We start from the raw sequence: 22,101 nt of genomic DNA on the forward strand, positions 1-22,101 counted from the left end.
CATTAAACGTTTTGATTGATGAATATATTTTTATCTTTATTTTTCAAAAAAAAAAAAAAAATCATCAATTCATTGTACCACCTACCCATTATAAACCAAACATTCCTCAAGTCATTGTTCCCCATATTAAATCTGTAAACTAATTTCCTTACAACAACCTTGAGTCTACAGTTTTATTACCACACGTTTTTCTTTCTACTTGTTTATTAATGAAAATGTGCGAAAAAGGGAGTTTTAAGTCATTTATTTAAATGACGTTTTATAATAGTTTTCAACTTACCGACGACAAGAAAACGTAAAAAAATTGACATATGTCTAAGAAACACTTTAGTTTAAAACTTAACAACTATTAAATGTTTTCAAAAAAAAAAAACAACAACAACATACTTTAGCGTAAACTCTATAGCACCCGCCACATTTTAAAAAAATTCCTAGAAGTTAAATGAAAAATGACTAACTCTGCCAGTCATGTAATTTAACGCAAGTGCGTTACTTTGAATTGAAATTATGTATGTATGTGTTTTCTCTCACACAGGTGTAAAGAACCAGGACGTTATCTTAAGGATCTACCAGCCACTGATGTAATTATTTGTTTCCACAATGAGGCGTGGTCCGTGCTATTGCGTACCGTGCATTCCGTTTTTGATCGTTCACCCGAACATTTAATCGGCAATGTAATATTGGTAGATGACTTCTCCGATATGCGTAAGTATTAAATTGTTCAAATGTAATAACAACAACAGCAATAACATGACTTACAAAAATTTTAATATTTAACAATATTTAATCATAAAAACTAAAAAAGTGAAAGATAATGCACAGTGGGTTGAGGTTAAAGTAAAATATCTAGTCAATAGTCTAGTCTGTAGTCTAGTCTATAGTCTAGTATATAGTCGAGTCTATAGTCTAGTCTAAAGTCTAGTCTATAAACTAAACTAAAGTCTAGCTTACAGTCTACTCTAAAGTGCAGTCTGTAGAATAATGTAAAGTCTAGTCTGTAGTAGATTCTATAGTCTAGTCTATAGTCTAGTATATAGTCTAGCCTATAGTCCAGTCTATAGTCGCGTCTATAGTCGAGTCTATAGTCTAGTCTATAGTCTAATTTATAGTATTGTCTATAGTCTAGTCTAAAGTCTAGTCTATAAACTAAACTAAAGTCTAGTTTATAATCTAGTCTAAAGTCCAGTCTGTAGAATAATGTAAAGACTAGTTTGTAGTGGAGTCTATAGTCTAGTCTATAGTCTAGCATATAGTCCAGTCTTTAGTCGAGACTATAGTCGAGTCTATAGTCGAGTCTATAGTCGAGTCTATAGTCGAGTCTATAGTCTAGTCCATAGTCTAGTTTATAGTCTATAGTCTAGTCTATATTCTAGTCTATATTTTAGTCTGTAGTCTAGCTTATAGTCTATTATAAAGTCTAGTCTATAGTCTAGTCTGTAGTCTAGTCTATACTCTAGCCTATAGTCTAGTTTATAGTCTAGTTTTTAGTCTAGTTTATAGTCTAGTTTATAGTCTAGTTTATAGTCTAGTCTATAGTTTAGTCTATAGTCTAGTCTATAGTATAGTCTAGTATATAGTCTAGTCTATAGTCTAGTCTACAGTCTAGTCTACAGTCTAGTCTATAGTCTAGTTTACAGTCTAGTCTAGTCTAATCTACAGTCTAGTCTACAATCTAGTTTATAGTCTAGTCTAAAGTCCAGTTTATAGTCCAGTCTATAGTCTAGTCTATACTCTAGACTATAGTGTAGTCTAGGATATAATCTAGCCTAAAGTCTTGTCTGTAGTCTAGTCTATAGTCTAGCCTATAGTCTAGCCTATAGTCTAGCCTATGGTCTAGTCTATAGTCTATAATGTAGTCTAGTCGATAATATAGTCTAGTCTATAGTTAATTAGTTAGTTAGTTAGTTAGCTAGTTAGTTAGTTAGTTAGTTAGTAAGTTATGTTTAGTTAGTTAGTTGTTAGTTAGTTGTTTAGTTAGTTAGTTAGTAGTAGTAAGTAAGTTATTCGTTCGTTCGTTCGTTGGTAGTTCAGTTAGTTAGTTAGTTAGTTCGTTAGTTCGTTAGTTAGTTAGTTATTAGTTTAGTTAGTTCGTTTTCGTTCGTTCGTTATTTCGTTCGTTCGTTCGTTAGTTCTTTCTTCGTTCAGTTTCTTCTTTCGTTCGTTCGTTTCGTTCGTTTTCGTTCGTTCGTTCGTCGTTCGTTTCGTGTCGTCGTTTTCGGTAGTTCGTTTCGTTCGTTCGTTCGTCCGTCCGTTCCTTGTTCGTTTCGTTTCGTTCCGTTCGTTCGTTCGTCCGTCCGTCCGTTCGTATCGTTCTTCGTATCTTCGTAATCGTTTCGTTCGTTGTTCTCTTCCGTTGTTCGTTGCGTTTCTTCGTTCGTTGTTTCGTTAGTTCGTTCTTCGTTTGTTCGTTCGTTAGTTCGTGTAGTTTCGTTCGTTCGTTCGTTCGTTCGTTCGTTCCGTTCGTTCGTTTCGTTCGTTCGTTCGTTCGTTCGTTCGTTCGTTCGTTCGTTCGTTCGTTCGTTCGTTCGTCGTTCGTTCGTTTCGTTCGTTCGTTCGTTCGTTCGTTCGTTTCGTTCGTTCGTTCGTTTCGTTCGTCGTTTCGTTCGTTCGTTCTTTCGTTCGTTCGTTCGTTCGTTCGTTCGTTAGTTCGTTAGTTCGTTCGTTCGTTCGTTCGTTCGTTCGTTCGTTCGTTCGTTCTTTCTTCGTTCGTTCGTTCGTTCTGTTCGTTCGTTCGTTCGTTCGTTTCGTTCGTTCGTTCGTTCGTTCGTTCGTTCGTTCGTTGTTTCGTTCGTTCGTTCGTTCGTTCGTTCGTTCGTTCGTTCGTTCGTTCGTTCGTTCGTTCGTTCGTTCGTTCGTTCGTTCGTTCGTTCGTTCGTTCGTTCGTTGATTCGTTCGTTCGTTCGTTCGTTCGTTCGTTCGTTCGTTCGTTCGTTCGTTCGTTCGTTCGTTCTTCGTTCGTTCGTTCGTTGTCGTTTTTCGTTAGTTCGTTTCGTGTCGTTTCGTTCGTTCGTTCGTTCGTTCGTTCGTTCGTTCGTTCGTTTTTCGTTCGTTCGTTCGTTTCGTTCGTTTTCGTTCGTTTCGTTCTTCGTTCGTTCGTTCGTTTTCGTTCGTTCGTTCGTTCGTTCGTTCTTCGTTCGTTCGTCGTTCGTTCGTTTTCGTTCGTTCGTTCGTTCGTTCGTTCGTTCGTTCGTTCGTTCGTTCGCGTTCGTTCGTTCGTTCGTTCGTTCTTTCGTTCGTCGTTCGTTCGTTCGTTCGTTCGTTCGTTCGTTCGTTTCGTTCGTTCGTTCGTTCGTTCGTTCGTTCGTTCGTTCGTTCGTTCGTTCTTCGTTCGTTCGTTTCGTTCGTTCGTTCGTTCGTTCGTTCGTTCGTTCGTTCGTTAGTTCTTCGTTCGTTCGTTCGTTCGTTCGTTCGTTCGTTCGTTCGTTCGTTCGTTTCGTTCGTTCGTTCGTTCTTTCGTTCGTTCGTTCGTTCGTTCGTTCTTTCGTTTTCGTTCGTTCGTTCGTTCGTTTGTTCGTTTCGTTCGTTCGTTCGTTCGTTCGTTCGTTCGTTCGTTCGTTCTTCGTTCGTTCGTTCGTTCGTTCGTTCGTTCGTTCCGTTCGTTTTTTTCGTTTTTTTTCGTTCGTTTTTTTTCGTTCGTTCGTTCTTTCGTTCGTTCGTTCGTTCGTTCGTTCGTTCGTTCGTTCGTTCGTTCGTTCGTTCTTTCGTTCGTTCGTTCGTTCGTTCGTTCGTTCGTTCGTTCGTTCGTTTTCGTTGTTGTTCGTTCGTTCGTTTCGTTCGTTCGTTCGTTCGTTCGTTTCGTTATTCGTTCGTTCGTTTTCGTTCGCGTTCGTTCGTTCGTTCGTTCGTTCGTTCGTTCGTTCGTTCGTTTCGTTCGTTTCGTTCGTTCGTTCGTTCGTTCGTTCGTTCTTTTCGTTCGTTCGTTCGTTCGTTTCGTTCGTTCGTTCGTTCGTTCGTTCGTTCGTTCGTTCGTTCTTCGTTCGTTCGTCGTTTCGTTCGTTCGTTCGTTCGTTCGTTCGTTCTTTCGTTCGTTCGTTCGTTCGTTCGTTGTTTCGTTCGTTCGTTCGTTCGTTCGTTTCGTTCTTCGTTCGTTCGTTCGTTCGTTCGTTCGTTCGTTCGTTCGTTCGTTTCTTCGTTCGTTCGTTCGTTCGTTCGTTCGTTCGTTCTTTCGTTCGTTCGTTCGTTCGTTCGTTCTCGTTCGTTCGTTCGTTCGTTCGTTCGTTCGTTCTTCGTTCGTTCGTTCGTTCTTCGTTCGTTCGTTCGTTCGTTCGTTCGTTTTCGTTCGTTCGTTCGTTCGTTCGTTCGTTCGTTTCGTTCGTTCGTTCGTTTCGTTCGTTCGTTCGTTCGTTCGTTCGTTCGTTCGTTCGTTTGTTCCTTCGTTTCGTTCGTTCGTCTTTTCTTTCCTTTTCCCCCCTGTGCCTTTTAAGAAATAACAAACACCAAAAAACACCGCCTGGTGTAGATGCTGATGAGATCTGATATCTCATGTAATGTAGGAGGCTGATGTAAGTTGTAGTTTAAAGCATCGCTCACCAACATCTTTCACGTTTGTACTCATCCACACATTTCTTATGCAGGACATCAAGAGCACCAAGACAGTCCAAGACAAGTAACCATAAAAACGTGATTGATTGTTGCACGTGTCTGGCATTTTAAACATTTTGCGAATTGAATACGAAAAGAAAACAACAAATTTTTCTTTACATTATTGTTTACACGCTATATACATAGTTGTTGTAAGTACAAGCTATTGTTGTTGTTATTATTTTATTAAATTTTCATTCAGTTGGTCATTCATTTATTATTATTCAACTCCTTTAACCAGGTTTTCAGATTATTTTACACATTTTCTCATTTTTTTTTTTTTTCACTGTTTCTGTGTTGTTTTATTTCAGCTCATACGAAAAAACAATTGGAAGACTATTTTGCTGCCAATCCAAAGGTTAAAATTTTACGTGCACCAAAGCGTGAAGGTTTAATACGCGCCAGACTACTCGGTGCACGTCATGCCACATCGCCAGTATTAACATATTTAGATTCTCACTGCGAATGCACTGAAGGTGAGTATGGGAGATCACTGTTCATTATGCACATTTTGTGTTTTTTTTTTTTTTTGTTTTTGCATTTTTCTATTTAACATTTTTCTCCCCTTCTATGCTGTAGTTGAGTTTAATGTGATGTGAATGATTTTCTTTAAAGATTGACTGACGTTCGCTCATGCAATTGTTTTAGTTTAGTACAATGAGTTGGACTACTAAGTATTATTTTTTTGGGGTAAAATGTTGTTAGCTTTTGCTGCAGTTCTGAGTTTGTTTTCATATTTATGGAACTAAATCGGGTTAACAGTTTTAATTGTCATTGATTAAGTTTGCAAAATATTTTTTTTTACTTTAGTTTAAAGGGGACCTTGATTTGAGTTGGATGGTTATGGTAATCGATTAATAGATTTGCATCAGAACAGCAGCATTACTAATAGGTAGCGTTGGTTGCGAACATTTTCAGTTACGCTTCAATTGTTAACGCTATTAATGAGATATAAATCTGTATTAGGTTTTCAATGTTGTAATAACAACAAAAAATGGCTATTTATAAAAGAGAACATTTTATTCATATAAACCATAAAACACTTTAGACAAGTCAATAGTCTGAATTATTTACCAGTATTTCGTCTATAATCTGAACTATAGGCCTGCCTATAGTGTGAACTCTATAGTCTGAACAAAAGACTAGTATAAATTATAGAATAGTCAATATTCTGAACTATGGACCAACCAATAGCCGAAATATAGACCAGCCGATAGCCTAAACTGTGGAGCAGTCTATAGTGTGACCTATTGACCAGTCTATAGTCTGAACTATAGACCAGTCTATAGTCTGAACTATAGACCAGTCTATAGTCTGAACTATAGACCAGTCTATAGTCTGAATTATAGACCAGTCTATAGTCTGAACTATAGACCATTCTATAGTCCGAACTACAGACCAGTCTATAGTATGAACTGTAGAACATTTTATAGTCTGAACTTTAGATCAGTCTATGGTTTGAACTATAGACTAGTCTATGGTTTGAACTATAGACTAGTCTACAGTTTGAACTATAGACCAGTTTATAGTCTGAACTATAGACCATTCTATAGTCTGAACTATAGAACATTCTATAGTCTGAACTATAGACCAGTCTATAGTCTGCCCTATAGTCCAGTCTTTAGTCTGAACTATAGACCAGTCTATAGTCTGAACTATAGAACATTCTATAGTCTGAACTATAGACCATTCTATAGTCTGAACTATAGACCAGTCTATAGTCTGAACTATAGACCATTCTATAGTCTGAACTATAGACCAGTCTATAGTCTGAAATATAGACCAGTCTATAGTCTGAACTATAGACCAGTCTATAGTCTGAACTATACAGCAGTCTATAGTCTGTACTATAGACCATTCTGTAGTCCGAACTCTTGAACAGTCCATAGTCTGAACTATAAACCATTCTATAGACTGAACTCTTGAACAGTCTATGGTCTGAGCTATAGACCAGTCTATAGTCTGAACTATAGAGCTGTCTATAGTATGAACTATAGACCATTCTATAGTCTGAACTATAGACCAGTCTATAGTCTGAACTATAGACCAGTCTATAGTCTGAACTATAGACCATTCTATAGTCTGAACTACAGACCAGTCTATAGTATGAACTATAGAACATTTTATAGTCTGAACTATAGACTAGTCTACAGTTTGAACTATAGACCAGTTTATAGTCTGAACTATAGACCATTCTATAGTCTGAACTATAGAACATTCTATAGTCTGAACTATAGACCAGTCTATAGTCTGCCCTATAGTCCAGTCTATAGTCTGCCCTATAGTCCAGTCTTTAGTCTGAACTATAGAACATTCTATAGTCTGAACTATAAACCATTCTATAGACTGAACTCTTGAACAGTCTATGGTCTGAGCTATAGACCAGTCAGTCTATAGTCTGAACTATAGAGCTGTCTATAGTATGAACTATAGACCATTCTATAGTCTGAACTTTAGGCCAGTCTATGGTCTAAACTAGAGACAAGTCTATGTTCTAAACTATAGACCAGTCTATAGTCTGAAGTATAGACTAGTCTAAAATCTGGACTTTAGACCAGTCTATAGTCTGAACTTTAGACCACTCTATGGTCTGAACTATAGACAAGTCTATGTTCTGAACTATAGACCAGTCTATAATCTGAACCATAGACCAGTCTATAGTCTGAACTATAGACCAGTCTATAGTCTGAACTATAGAGCAGTCTATAGTATGAACTATAGACCATTCTATAATCTGAACTTTAGACCAGTCTATGGTCTGAACTATAGACAAGTCTATGTTCTAAACTATAGACCAGTCTATAGTCTGAAGTATAGACCAGTCTATAATCTGGACCTTAGACCAGTCTATAGTCTGAACTTTAGACACTCTATGGTCTGAACTAAGGACTAGTCTATAGTCTGAACTATAGACCATTCTGTAGTCTGAACTATAGACCAGTCTATAGTCTGTACTATAGACAAGTCTATAGTCTGAACTATAGACCAGTCTTTGTCTCTTTGTCTTCTCTTCTTCAATCACAGTTATATAAAACTAAATATTTATTTAATTAAAGCACTTGTGTTTTCTTTCTATTATTATGTTCAATTTGACAATGTAATTTAAATCCTTTGTAATTGAATTTTGTCTTTTTATGCAATATTTATACAAATTTGATTTCTCCGAATTTCTAATGTCTTGCAAGTAAAATTTAGTTACTAAATACTCCAAGGTATTATAGTATGTTTTATTTAATTTTATCAAATTTTATGTAATTTGCAAACTTAAATATTTTCTCTTAAAAACAAATTAAATTAAATTTACAATTTTCATGTCTTATTTAGTTTTATGATTGATGATTTACAGGGGGTGGAGGGTCTCTGAGGCGTGTTTCCAGTTTGTTCACAGATTTAGTTTACTGAAAAATACTACACATTCTTGTTCATTTCTTTTAATCCTAAATAATTTATCTCAATTTACGGTTGAATGGTCTTTAGTATAGTATTTTTTGTAGTTGTGTTGATTTTTTGTCAGTGTAAATGAAATTCCTTTTCAAAATTCCTTTCAATGTCTGTCGTTATAACAGTTTCTTTTAACTTGTAATTTAATTGTTATAATACGTTTTCTATATTATGAAAATTGTCATACTCTGACACTTGTATGAGTGAGGTGTGAGTGCGAAACCAATTTGTTGAGAATGAAGGACCAGTAATTTCTAGAGAGAAATTTTCTATTGTTGGAAAATGATGATGTGGGGGGATTATGTCTTTTTGATGTTCGGATTTTATTTATTGTTTAGATACTAGAACTGTCTATAGTCTGAACTATAGACCAGTCTATAGTCTGAACTATAGACCAGTCTATAGTCTGAACTATATACCAGTCTATAGTCTGAACTATAGACCAGTCTATAGTCTGAACTATAGACTAGTCAATCGTCTGAACTATAGACCAGTCTATAGTCTGAACTATAGATTAGTATATGGTCTGAACTCTATAGAGCAATCTATAGTCTGAACTGTAGACCAATCTATAGTCTGAACTGTAGACCAATCTATAGTCTGAACTATAGACTAATCTATAGTCGGAACTTTGGACCACTCTATAGTCTGAACTATAGACTACGTCTATGGTCTGAACTATAAACCAGTCTATAGTTTGAACTATAGACCAATCTATAGTCTGAACTATAGACCAATCTATAGCCTGAACTATATACTAGTCTATTGTCTGAACTATAGTTTGAACTATAGACCAGTCTATAGTCTGAACTATAGATTAGTATATGGTCTGAACTCTATAGACCAATCTATAGTCTGAACTGTAGACCAATCTATAGTCTGAACTGTAGAGCAATCTATAGTCTGAACTATAGACTAATCTATAGTCGGAACTATGGACCAGTCTATAGTCTGAACTATAGACTACGTCTATGGTCTGAAATATAAACCAGTCTATAGTTTGAACTATAGACCAATCTATAGTCTGAACTAAAGACCAATCTATAGCCTGAACTATATACTAGTCTATAGTCTGAACTATAGTTTGAACTATAGACCAGTCTATAGTCTGAACTATAGATTAGTATATGGTCTGAACTCTATAGACCAATCTATAGTCTGAACTGTAGACTAATCTATAGTCTGAATTGTAGACCAATCTATAGTCGGAACTATGGACCAGTCTATAGTCTGAACTATAGACTTCGTCTATGGTCTGAACTATAAACTACGTCTATGGTCTGAACTATAGACTACGTCTATGGTCTGAACTGGAGACTACGTCTATGGTCTGAACTATAGACCAATCTACAGCCTGAACTATAGACTAGTCTATAGCCTGGACTATAGACTAGTCTATAGTCTGAACTATAGACCAGTCTATAGTCTGAACTATAGAGCAGTCTATAGTCTGAACTATTGACTAGTCTATGGTCTGAACTCCAGAGACCAATCTATAGTCTGAACTGTGGGCCAATCTATAGTCTGAATTATAAACTAATCTGTAGTTTAAACTATGGACCAGTCTATAGTCGGAACTATAGACAAGTCTATAGTCGGAACTATAGACCAGTCTATAGTCTGAACTATAGACTAGTCTATTGTCTGAGCTAGAGACCAGTCTATAGTCTGAACTTTAGGCCAATCAATGTATCAGTCTATAGTCTGAACTATAAATCAGTCTATAGTCCGAACTATAGACCAATCTATAGTCTTAACTATAGACTTATATATAGTTGAACTATAGACCAATCTATAGTCTGAACTATAGACAGACCAGTCTATAGTCTGAACTATAGACTAGTCTATAGTCTGAACTATAGACCAGTCTATAATCTGAACTATAGGCCAGACTATAGTCTGAACTATAGACCAGTCTGCAATCTGATCTATAGACCATTCTACAGTCTGAACTATAGACCAGTCTATAATCTCAACTGTAGACCAGTCTATAGTTTCAACTATAGACCAGTCTTTAGTTTGAACTATAGACTAGTCTATATTCTGAACTATAGACTAGTCTCTGGTCTGAACTATAGACCGGACTATAGTCTGAACTGTTGACCAATTTATAGTTTGAAGTATTCTCCAGTCTATTGTGGGAACTCTAAACCAGTACCTATAAAGTCTGAACAACAGACCACTCTAGAGTCTGAACTATAGCTCAGGCTATAGTCTGATTCATATATCTGACTATAGTCTGAACTAGAGAACAGTCAACTAGAGATCTCTTTTATAATGACGTCAATTCTGAGAAACATTATTAACTTATAAACAAGATTGTTTACCTTTCTCTTATGCAAAAGTGAAACTAATCTAATTTCCTAAATATTTTTTCATTTTATTTTACATAAATCATTGAAAATCATTTCACATTATTTATGGTAAACACTTTCTCAATATGTATTTATATTTTAAATTTTGTCACACCTTTTAGGCTGGCTAGAACCATTATTGGATCGTATCGCTAGAAATTCTACCACAGTTGTCTGTCCCGTTATAGATGTTATCGATGATACAACACTCGAATATCATTATCGTGATTCGGGTGGTGTTAATGTTGGTGGTTTCGATTGGAATTTACAATTCAATTGGCATGCAGTGCCCGATAGAGAAAAGAAACGTCATAAGGTAAGTTAACGATTAATTTTTCTTCTTTTTTTTATATAAATGATATATTGCCAGTTAAACTTTAATCTATAAGTTTGACTTTTGTGGGTGTTTTTTTCAATTGCCTTTTGAAATCCTTTTTCTTAACCTTTTCCTCCTCATTATGTTGATAACTACTTCTTATTCTGCAAATGTTTTTGAAGATTTAACAAAATGTTTTCTTTGTATTAAGACCATTTACTACTATCTGTCTTAAATTGTTTATTTTTTTTATTTATTTATTTAGCTGGGGTTATTATGTTTACTTTTATATATGAATAAATTTACAAAACATTTTATTGTATTTAGTTTCTTAAGATAAACGGCAAAAATACAATATATATTTTTTATTTAACCAAATACGTGACTAGATTATTGAAGTCCCGAACTCATAGTCATGTAATAACTAGCAAACCTAAACACAATTTCCACTAAATTTGCCATTTATTTGAAACAAAATGTGTGTAAAACTACAAAACAATTGTACATGTCTAACCTTGAACCTTTGGTGGAGAAAGGGATGACTAGAAAGGTAGCAAGTGCCGGAAGATGTTTTAAACAGAGTTTGCAAATTTTGTAAGATTTCTGGTAATTATAATTAGATTGATATAGTTTTTGATCAATAATGGTCCTTCGAGCTTAACAAATTGAAGTATTGAAAGAACTGAACTAGAACAGAAATAGAACTAGAGCTAGAGCTAGAACTGAACTAGAACTGAACTAGAACTGAACTAGAACTGAACTAGAACTGAACTAGAACTGAACTAGAACTGAAGTAGAACTGAACTAGAATTGAACTAGAACTGAACTAGAACTGAACTAGAACTGAACTAGACCAGAACTAGAACAGAACTAGAACAGAACTAGAACAGAACTAGAACAGAACTAGAACAGAACTAGAACAGAACTAGAACAGAACTAGAACAGAACTAGAACAGAACTAGAACAGAACTAGAACAGAACTAGAACAGAACTAGAACAGAACTAGAACAGAACTAGAACAGAACTAGAACTAGAACAGAACTAAACAGAACTAGAACAGAACTAGAACAGAACTAGAACAGAACTAGAACAGAACAGAACTAGAACAGAACTAGAACAGAACTAGAACAGAACTAGAACAGAACTAGAACAGAACTAGAACAGAACTACAGAACTAGACAGAACTAGAACAGAACTAGAACAGAACTAGAACAGAACTAGAACAGAACTAGAACAGAACTAGAACAGAACTAGAACAGAACTAGAACAGAACTAGAACAGAACTAGAACAGAAAAAAGAACTAGAACAGAACTAGAACAGAACTAGAACAGAACTAGAACAGAACTAGAACAGAACTAGAACAGAACTAGAACAGAACTAGAACAGAACTAGAACAGAACTAGAACTAGAACAGAACTAGAACAGAACTAGAACAGAACTAGAACAGAACTAGAACAGAACTAGAACAGAACTAGAACAGACTAGACAAACTAGAACAGAACTAGAACAGAACAAGAACAGAACTAGAACAGAACTAGAAGAACTAGAACTAGAACAGAACTAGAACAGAACTAGAACAACTAGAACAGAACTAGAACAGAACTAGAACAGAACTAGAACAGAACTAGAACAGAACTAGAACAGAACTAGAACAGAACTAGAACAGAACTAGAACAGAACTAGACAGAACTAGAACAGAACTAGAACAGAACTAGAACAACTAGAACAGAACTAGAACGAACTAGAACAGAACTAGAACTGAACTAGAACTGAACTAGAACTGAACTAGAACTGAACTAGAACTGAACTAGAACTGAACTAGAACTGAACTAGAACTGAACTAGAACTGAACTAGAACTGAACTAGAACTGAACTAGAACTGAACTAGAACTGAACTAGAACTGAACTAGAACTGAACTAGAACTGAACTAGAACTGAACTAGAACTGAACTAGAACTGAACTAGAACTGAACTAGAACTGAACTAGAACTGAACTAGAACTGAACTAGAACTGAACTAGAACTGAACTAGAACTGAACTAGAACTGAACTAGAACTGAAACTAGAACTGAACTAGAAACTGAACTAGAACTGAACTAGAACTGAACTAGAACTGAACTAGAACTGAACTAGAACTGAACTAGAACTGAACTAGAACTGAAAAAGAACTGAACTAAAACTCAACTAGACCAGTCTATAGTCTATAGACAAGTCTATAGCTTATAGACCAGTGTATGGTCTATAGACGAGACTATAGACTATAGTCTAAATTATAGACCTGTCTATAGTCCAAATTATAGTATATAGTCTAAACCATAAACTAAAGATTAGTCTATAGTTCCAACAATGAACCAGTATATATGCTAAACTATAGACCAGTTTATAGTCTACACACAGTCTATAATATAACACAGTCTATAATATAAACTATACACCGGTCTGTAGTCTAAAGTGTAGACCGGTCTATAGTCTAAACTATATATCAGTCTATGGTCTAAACAGTGGACCATTCCATAGTCTAATTTGTGGACCAGTCTGTAGACTAATCTATATACTAAACCTATAGAAGTTTGTATAGACTAGTCCCATAGTAGAAATATTGACAAGTCTACAGTCTAAACTGTGGACCAATCTATGGCCCTATAGCTTTGACCAATTTATGGTTTTACCTATAGAATAGTTTAGACAATAAACTAAAGTTCATATGACAGAGTAGTCTATAGACTAACCATTTAACCAGTATATAGTCTTTATAGCATGCCTTTGGTATTTTTCTCTTCTTCTGTGCTTATACTAGGACATCCCTGCAAATCCATAAAACTGAAAAAAATGATTTTCATATGTGTACGTGTGAGCTTAAACCTTTTGATTTTATTACAAATCTTTCACATTCTGTTGCCGTTTGCCCATTTTTTTCGTGCTGCTTTCCTAAGATTATGCGATTTTTCGTTAGTTTTCGTTTTTTATTTTATTTCGGTCATTTATACTTTACTTATTTGCCAGCCCTTTTTGCATATATTCTTATAATAGGATTAAAGTTTGATGATATTAAGGACTTTTAGGTTTAATGGCAACAAATCCCTACAAAAAATAAACCAAGAAATTGTTATACTTAACATGTGCTTGCTAATGGCATAAAAACGTTTAGAAAATTAAGACAAATGTTAAAACAAATAAGGAAAATATTTCAAGCTTAAATAAGTAAGACAAGTGAAAAATGAATAAAAAAAAGGAAACGGAAATGAAAAAATAATTTATATGAAAAATACGAGTAAAAATGGACAACATACTTTTTTACTCCACAACTCTTTGACTGATAATCAAACTCCTACACAATGTGCAGTCAAGTGGAAAAATTTTCTTTAATGCTTAAAACATAGGGATTTTTTGTTCCTTTTTTTCTGTTAAAAATAACTGTAAGTTTATAGATTGTATAAAGAAAGGAAAGAAGTGGAAAAGTTCAAAGAAAATCAATAAATTCTAAACTAAATTATAGTTGTGTTCGTTCTATATAAAGTTTTTTTTTACTCTAAACTTGTTAAACTGAATTATTGGAAAATTGTTCATTTAAACAAAGTTGTTCTCCAAACGTCTACAACATCCCTGAAACAAACTAACTTTCAACTTGCCTTTCTAGTGTGTTTTATAAATAAATATTTTTCTTTTATAATTGTTTTAGTTTTTATTCCAAGCAAATCAAATAACTTTTTTATACGTATTTCAAAAATAACTTTGTTATTTTAAGGTTTATTTATTAATCTAGATTTAGTTGTTCTTTATATAAACTTCAGTTCATTTCATAAACTGAAGATATTTGTAACGAACTAAACTGTTTGTTTAAAGGTTAAATTTGTTGCTGTTGGTTAAAATTGTAAAGCATACCTTAAGGAGGAAAATAAAAAATACTTGTGCATTCATTTACATTTGATGTTTTTGTGCAGATCTGGGAATTGTAAATTATTATTAAATATTTAATGTGAATTTACAGTCAATGATGTTAAATGTACATTAGGGTAAAATATAATGTTGTTTTGTTGTTTTAATTGAATATAAAATGTTTTATTAATATCTACTCTGATTGAAACAATTTAAATGTAGAAAAATGTTGTGTTTAATTGAAATTTAAATGGGAATTTTAAAATTATTCAATTGGAAATTCATGGAATGAATAAACAACAAAATGTCCATTACAGTATAACATGGTTACAATGAACTATGATTGAATTAGAACAGAACTAGAACAGAACTAGAACAGAACTAGAACGGAACTAGAACAGAACTAGAACAGAAATATAAACGAAGACACAGAACTCGAACAGAACTAGAACAGAACTAGAACAGAACTCGAACAGAACTAGAACAGAACTAGAACAGAACTTGAACAGAACTAGAACAGAACTAGAACAGAACTAGAACAGAACTAGAACAGAACTAGAACAGAACTAGAACAGAACTAAAACAGAACTAGAACAGAACTAGAACAGAACTAGAACAGAACTAGAACAGAACTAGAACAGAACTAGAACAGAACTAGAACAGAACTAGAACAAACTAGAACAGAACTAGAACAGAACTAGAACAGAACTAGAACAGAACTAGAACAGAACTAGAACAGAACTAGAACAGAACTAGAACAGAACTAGAACAGAACTTGAACAGAACTTAACAGAACTAGAACAGAACTAGAACAGAACAGAACTAGAACAGAACTAGAACAGAACTAGAACAGAACTAGAACAGAACTAGAACAGAACTAGAACAGAACTAGAACAGAACTAGAACAGAACTAGAACAGAACTAGAACAGAACTAGAACAGAACGAACTAGAACAGAACTAGAACAGAACTAGAACAGAACTAGAACAGAACTAGAACAGAACTAGAAAGAACTAGAACAGAACTAGAACACTAGAACAGAACTAGAACAGAACTAAAACAGAACTAAAACAGAACTAAAACAGAACTAAAACAGAACTAAAACAGAACTAGAACAGAACTAGAACAGAACTAGAACAGAACTAGAACAGAACTAGAACAGAACTAGAACAGAACTAGAACAGAACTAGAACAGAACTAGAACAGAACTAGAACAGAACTAGAACAGAACTAGAACAGAACTAGAACAGAACTAGAACAGAATAGAACAGAACTAGAACAGAACTAGAACAGAACTAGAACAGAACTAGAACAGAACTAGAACAGAACTAGAACAGAACTAGAACAGAACTAGAACAGAACTAGAACAGAACTAGAACAGAACTAGTAACAGAACTAGAACAGAACTAGTACAGAACTAGAACAGAACTAGAACAGAACTAGAACAGAACTAGAACAGAACTAGAACAGAACTAGAACAGAACTAGAACAGAACTACAAATTAGAACAGAACTAGAACAGAACTAGAACAGAACTAGAACAGAACTAGAACAGAACTAGAACAGAACTAGAACAGAACTAGAACAGAACTAGAACAGAACTAGAACAGAACTAGAACAGAACTAGAACAGAACTAGAACAGAACTAGAACAGAACTAGAACAGAACTAGAACAGAACAGAACTAGAACAGAACTAGAACAGAACTAGAACAGAACTAGAACAGAACAGAACTAGAACAGAACTAGAACAGAACTAGAACAGAACTAGAACAGAACTAGAACAGAACTAGAACAGAACTAGAACAGAACTAGAACAGAACTAGAACAGAACTAGAACAGAACTAAACAGAACTAAACAGAACTAAAAGAACTAGAACAGAACTAGAACAGAACTAGAACAGAACTAGAACAGAACTAGAACAGAACTAGAACAGAACTGAACAGAACTAGAACAGAACTAGAACAGAACTAGAACAGAACTAGAACAGAACTAGAACAGAACTAGAACAGAACTAGAACAGAACTAGAACAGAACTAGAACAGAACTAGAACAGAACTAGAACAGAACTAGAACAGAACTAGAACAGAACTAGAACAGAACTAGAACAGAACTAGAACAGAACTAAAACAGAACTAGAACAGAACTAGAACTAGAACAGAACTAGAACAGAACTAGAACAGAACTAGAACAGAACTAGAACAGAACTAAAACAGAACTAGAACAGAACTAGAACAGAACTAGAACAGAACTAGAACAGAACTAGAACAGAACTAGAACAGAACTAGAACAGAACTAGAACAGAACTAGAACAGAACTAGAACAGAACTAGAACAGACAGACTAGAACAGAACTAGAACAGAACTAGAACAGAACTAGAACAAAAAACAGAACTAGAACAGAACTGAACTAGAACTAGAACTAGAACAGAACGAACAGAACTAGAACAGAACTAGAACAGAACTAGAACAGAACTAGAAAGAACTAGAACAGAACTAGAACAGAACTAGAACAGAACTAGAACAGAACTAGAACAGAACTAGTAAGAACTAGAACAGAACTAGAACAGAACTAGAACAGAACTAGAACAGAACTAGAACAGAACTAGAACAGAACTAGAACAGAACTAGAACAGAACTAGAACAGAACTAGAAAGAACTAGAACAGAACTAGAACAGAACTAGAACAGAACTAGAACAGAACTAGAACAGAACTAGAACAGAACTAGAACAGAACTAGAACAGAACTAGAACAGAACTAGAACAACTAGAACAGAACTAGAACAGAACTAGAACAGAACTAGAACAGAACTAGAACAGAACTAGAACAACTAGAACAGAACTAGAACAGAACTAGAAAAACTAGAACAACTAGAACAGAACTAGAACAGAACTAGAACAGAACTAGAACAGAACTAGAACAGAACTAGAACAGAACTACAGAACTAGAACAGAACTAGAACAGAACTAGAACAGAACTAGAACAGAACTAGAACAGAACTAGAACAGAACTAGAACAGAACTAGAACAGAACTAGAACAGAACTAGAACAGAACTAGAACAGAACTAGAACAGAACTAGAACAGAACTAGAACAGAACTAGAACAGAACTAGAACAGAACTAGAACAGAACTAGAACTAAAACAGAACTAGAACAGAACTAGAACAGAACTAGAACAGAACTAGAACAGAACTAGAACAGAACTAGAACAGAACTAGAACAGAACTAGAACAGAACTAAAACAGAACGAAAACAGAACTAGAACAGAACTAGAACAGAACTAGAACAGAACTAGAACAGAACTAGAACAGAACTAGAACAGAAATAGAACAGAACTAGAACAGAACTAGAACAGAACTAGAACAGAACTAGAACAGAACTAGAACAGAACTAGAACAGAAACAGAACTAGAACAGAACTAGAACAGAACTAGAACAGAACTAGAACAGAACTAGAACAGAAACAGAACTAGAACAGAACTAGAACAACAGAACTAGATACAGAACTAGAACAGAACTAGAACAGAACTAGAACAGAACTAGAACAGAACTAGAACAGAACTAGACAGAACTAGAACAGAAACTAGAACAGAACTAGAACAGACCTATAACAGAACTAGAACAGAACTAGAACAGAATAGAACAGAACTAGAACAGAAATAGAACAGAAACTAGACTAGAACGCGAACTAGAACAGAACTAGAACAGAACTAGAACAGAACTAGAACAGAACTACGACTAGAACTAGAACAGATCAACAGAACTAGAACAGAACTAGAAACAGACCTAGAACAGAACTAGAACAGAACTAGAACAGAACTAGAACAGAACTAGACAGAACTAGAACAGAACTAGAACAGACTAGAACAGAACTAGAACAGAACTAGAACAGAACTAGAACAGAACTAGAACAGAACTAGAACAGAACTAGAAAAATACAGAAACTAGAACAGACTAGACAGAACTAGAACAGAACTAGAACAGAACTAGAAACAGAACTAGAACAGAACTAGAACAGAACTAGAACAGAACTAGAACAGAACTAGAACAGAACTAGAACAGAACTAGAACAGAACTAGAACTAGAACAGAACTAGAACTAGAACTAGAACTAGAACAGAACAGAACAGAACAGAACAGAACTAGAACTGAACTAGAACAGAACTAGAACAGAACTAGAACAGAACTAGAACAGAACTAGTTCTCCAATAACTTTCACCACTCCTTCCAATTTCTTAAAACAGAACAATTGAAATTTTTGCATTTAAATTTTTAATGAAATTTAATTAAATGTTCGCCTTAACGACTGGTACCGGTGATGTAGCCACCTCCTCATTCTTTCCCTCTCCTTTTTGTGCTCGTTTCTCTCATTATTATTTAACAAATTCTCTGCTTAAATTATTTGAAAATATTTACTCACTAAGTATACCTTCAAAAAATAAACATTTACTTGCCACTACTCTAAACGTTATAGACATTTCTGGAGTAGTTAGATACTCCACCTACATTACGTTATAATAATAATGATGATGTTAATGGCCGACACTGATAATAATGATATTTGCAATGATGATAATGATGTTGTTGTTGAACGGAAACTCTGAAACATCATTAGGAAATCCTCATTTTGAAAAAGTGTGTATTAAACTTTTCGCTTGTTTTAACAATTGCTCCCCGACTGCTAGTAGGGCAGACTGATTGGATGGATGGCTGTTTGGTGGTGGGATGACTGGATGGTTGGCTGGCTTGATGTTTGGTTGTATTGCGTTGGTTAGCGTTTGCTGGTGCTTAGATAAATGGTATTGACAGCAATAATTTTACTTCGGGCAAGCAATTAAAATTACAAATTATTGCAGGAGCAAATATTTTGTAAATTTATTTACAATTAGGAAAGCTTTATGGGCATATAATGTTGGCTTTACAGTGGAACAAAGAAGGAACGAAAAAGCTCTTTAGCAGTAAGACAAGGTTATTTTGAAATCTACAAGCTTTTTTACCTTGTAAGCCTTTATTTTAAAGCTTTTATTGAAGAAGAGCTTTTTAAATTAATAACTTTAATACATGGTAAAGCTTTCTTACCCCTAAAGTTCTTATTGTGTAATTATTTAGTTTTTTTAAAAAAAGCTTTTCCAGAATCCCTTGAAAACCTTAAAGTTTTGTTATTTCAAAGCTTTTATTATAAAAGACCTTAAATTGAGCTTTTAAAACTTAAGTTTTCCAATAAATATTTCCAATCAATCTAAAAATCATCTAAAATATTAAAGCTTTTGTCCTAAACTCTTTTTTTGATAAAGCTTTTTGCATTAAAGCTTTTCATTACATAATCACCATAAATTCAAATTCCTTTTCAATACCTCTGAACTCCCTTCCTTTTCAATTATTATTATTTAATTTGTTCCTGCTGTTTAGCCTAAAGCTTTTCCCTTTATTCCAACTTTTTAAACAATAGCTCTTTTCTTTGTTTAAAATATCAGAGAAAGTGTTCAATTTAAAGGAATAAAAGAATTTCTTACTTATAATTTCCAGCTTTTGTTAGTTTTTCATGTGATTTTTGCTCCCTCTTCTAGGCAGGACGTACATGTTGTGAATCGAGTGAGTCAGTGTATTTCTGCAGGAATACAAAACAAATTGTTCGTTGATATTTTTCGTTCATTGTTATTAAATACCAGTCGTGATTAATATTCTCGGTGTTTTTGTTATTTTTTAGTTTATTATTGTTATCCTTGTTTTGTATCGACGTTATGTTGTCTGTGTGTTGGTGTGTTTCATTTTAAAAACACACAAACTAAATAGCTTTGTTAGAATTTCCGCTCATTTCCGTTTCATGTATAATAATGTATTTCTTACTACGGCTGTGTGTGTGTGTGGAGCTTTTTAATTGTTTCTCTGATAGAGTGTTAAAGTGTGGTCGAGACTCTTTCATCAGTTGGGTTGAAAAATTGAATTTTCATTTATTAAGTGTTCGCGTTTTAAACAAATATTTGGCATATTTTAAAAGGGAAATTACTAAAGGAAAGGTTAGAAAGTAAAAAGTTTTTTTTTGAAAACTGTATATATAAATGGTAAATAAGATTGCAAAAGATTTAAAGAAAATTGAAACAATTTGTGCAATTTAAAGTAGGCTTTTTAACACAAAGCTTTTCATTAGAAAAACTTAAAAGCTTTCAAGTTGAGGCAATGCCTTTTAATACATTATAATGAAACAGTTAATAATAAAAGCTTTGTCAGAACAATCATAATTAAAAGTTTCCAAAGCTTTTCAAGAAAGCCCTTTCCAAAAAAAGTTTTCTTAGAACTTTCTAAAAAAAGCTTAACTAATTCTTTGAAGCTTAATGTTTTACAAAAGAGAAAGAAGAAAGAAAATCTTGAATAAAAACTTTCTAAGAACAAGCACAATTTCAAGTTTATAAAGCTTTTCATGAAAGCGCTAATTATTTGCATCTATAATCTTAATGTTTTAGAAAAAAGAATAAAAACTTTCCTAGAAAATAAATATATAAGAAAGAATCCTTTAAAGGTATTCCAAAAAAAGTTTAAAAAATATTTTACAATAAAAGATTTAAAAAAATGGTATAAAATTTTTCTAAGAAAAAACTTAAGAAAAGCTTCTAAAGAAGAAACTTAATTAATTATAAAGCTTTCTTAAAAGAAGCTTACCTATTTATTATAGAATTTTTTAAAAACATTCAAAGACAAATCTTTTCAAATATTTCAGCATAAAAGCTTACTACAAAAAAGTTTAGTAAATGCACTCCTATTCCAAGCTTAATAAAAGGTTGTTTTTGGAAAATACTTTCTATACAGATTTGTAAAAGTTTTCTAGAAATAAAAGCTTTCTAAGAAAAAAACTTACTAAAAGCTTCCTAAGATAAAGCTTAAGAAAGTAAATGTTTTATACATATTAATAAAAGCTTTCAAAGAAAAAGTTTATTTAATGCTTTCTTAAAAGATGCTTAAAAGCTTTTGAAGTCATAAATCTTTTAACAAAAAAACTAAAGTTAGCATAAAAGCTTTTTAGCAGAAAATATTCAATAGTTATTAACGAACTCGAACAAAAGCTTTAAGAGAAACTTCTCCATACTTGAAAAGCTTTCTTAGAGAAAGTTTAATAAAATATTTCTTAAAAATCTAACGAAGAGAAACCTTTTATACTGATTTGGAAAAACTATATGGTAAAAGTTTAACAAAAAGATTTCCAATAAAAACTTATGAAAATAAAAGTTTTATACAGATTTCTAAAAGCTTTGTGGTAGAAATTAATAAAAGCTTTCTCAGAAAAGGTAAAACAAAAGATTTAACAAAAAAATCCTAACAAAAGATTTCTAAGAAAAAGCTTAAAAACCTTCGTAAGCAAAAGTTTATTTCTAAGAAAAGGCATAGTAAAAGCTTTTTAAAAATAAACTTTATAAAGGCTTTCCAAGAAAATTAACATTTTCTAAGAAGGGGGTTATTTAAACTTCTTAAGAAATTCTTAATAAAAAGCTTAATAAAAGCTTTCTACGAAAAAATAATAAAACTTATGAAGAAGCTTAAATAAG

General features: G+C 33.6%; 1 protein-coding gene across 1 annotated transcript in view; it reads left to right on the forward strand.

The window, feature by feature from the left end:
• Window positions 1-22,101, forward strand: part of LOC119607198 (putative polypeptide N-acetylgalactosaminyltransferase 9) — a 204,433-nt gene that overhangs the window by 118,030 nt on the left and 64,302 nt on the right. Inside the window, 3 exon segments of the mRNA XM_037961007.1 lie at window positions 536-705; window positions 4,893-5,057; window positions 10,499-10,692. Coding sequence (XP_037816935.1) covers window positions 536-705; window positions 4,893-5,057; window positions 10,499-10,692 — 529 coding nt within the window.

Source organism: Lucilia sericata, unplaced genomic scaffold (assembly GCF_015586225.1).
Source record: "Lucilia sericata isolate MDLA Ls3-8-SP2 unplaced genomic scaffold, ASM1558622v1 Contig000674F_arrow, whole genome shotgun sequence".
Taxonomy (NCBI): domain Eukaryota; kingdom Metazoa; phylum Arthropoda; class Insecta; order Diptera; family Calliphoridae; genus Lucilia; species Lucilia sericata.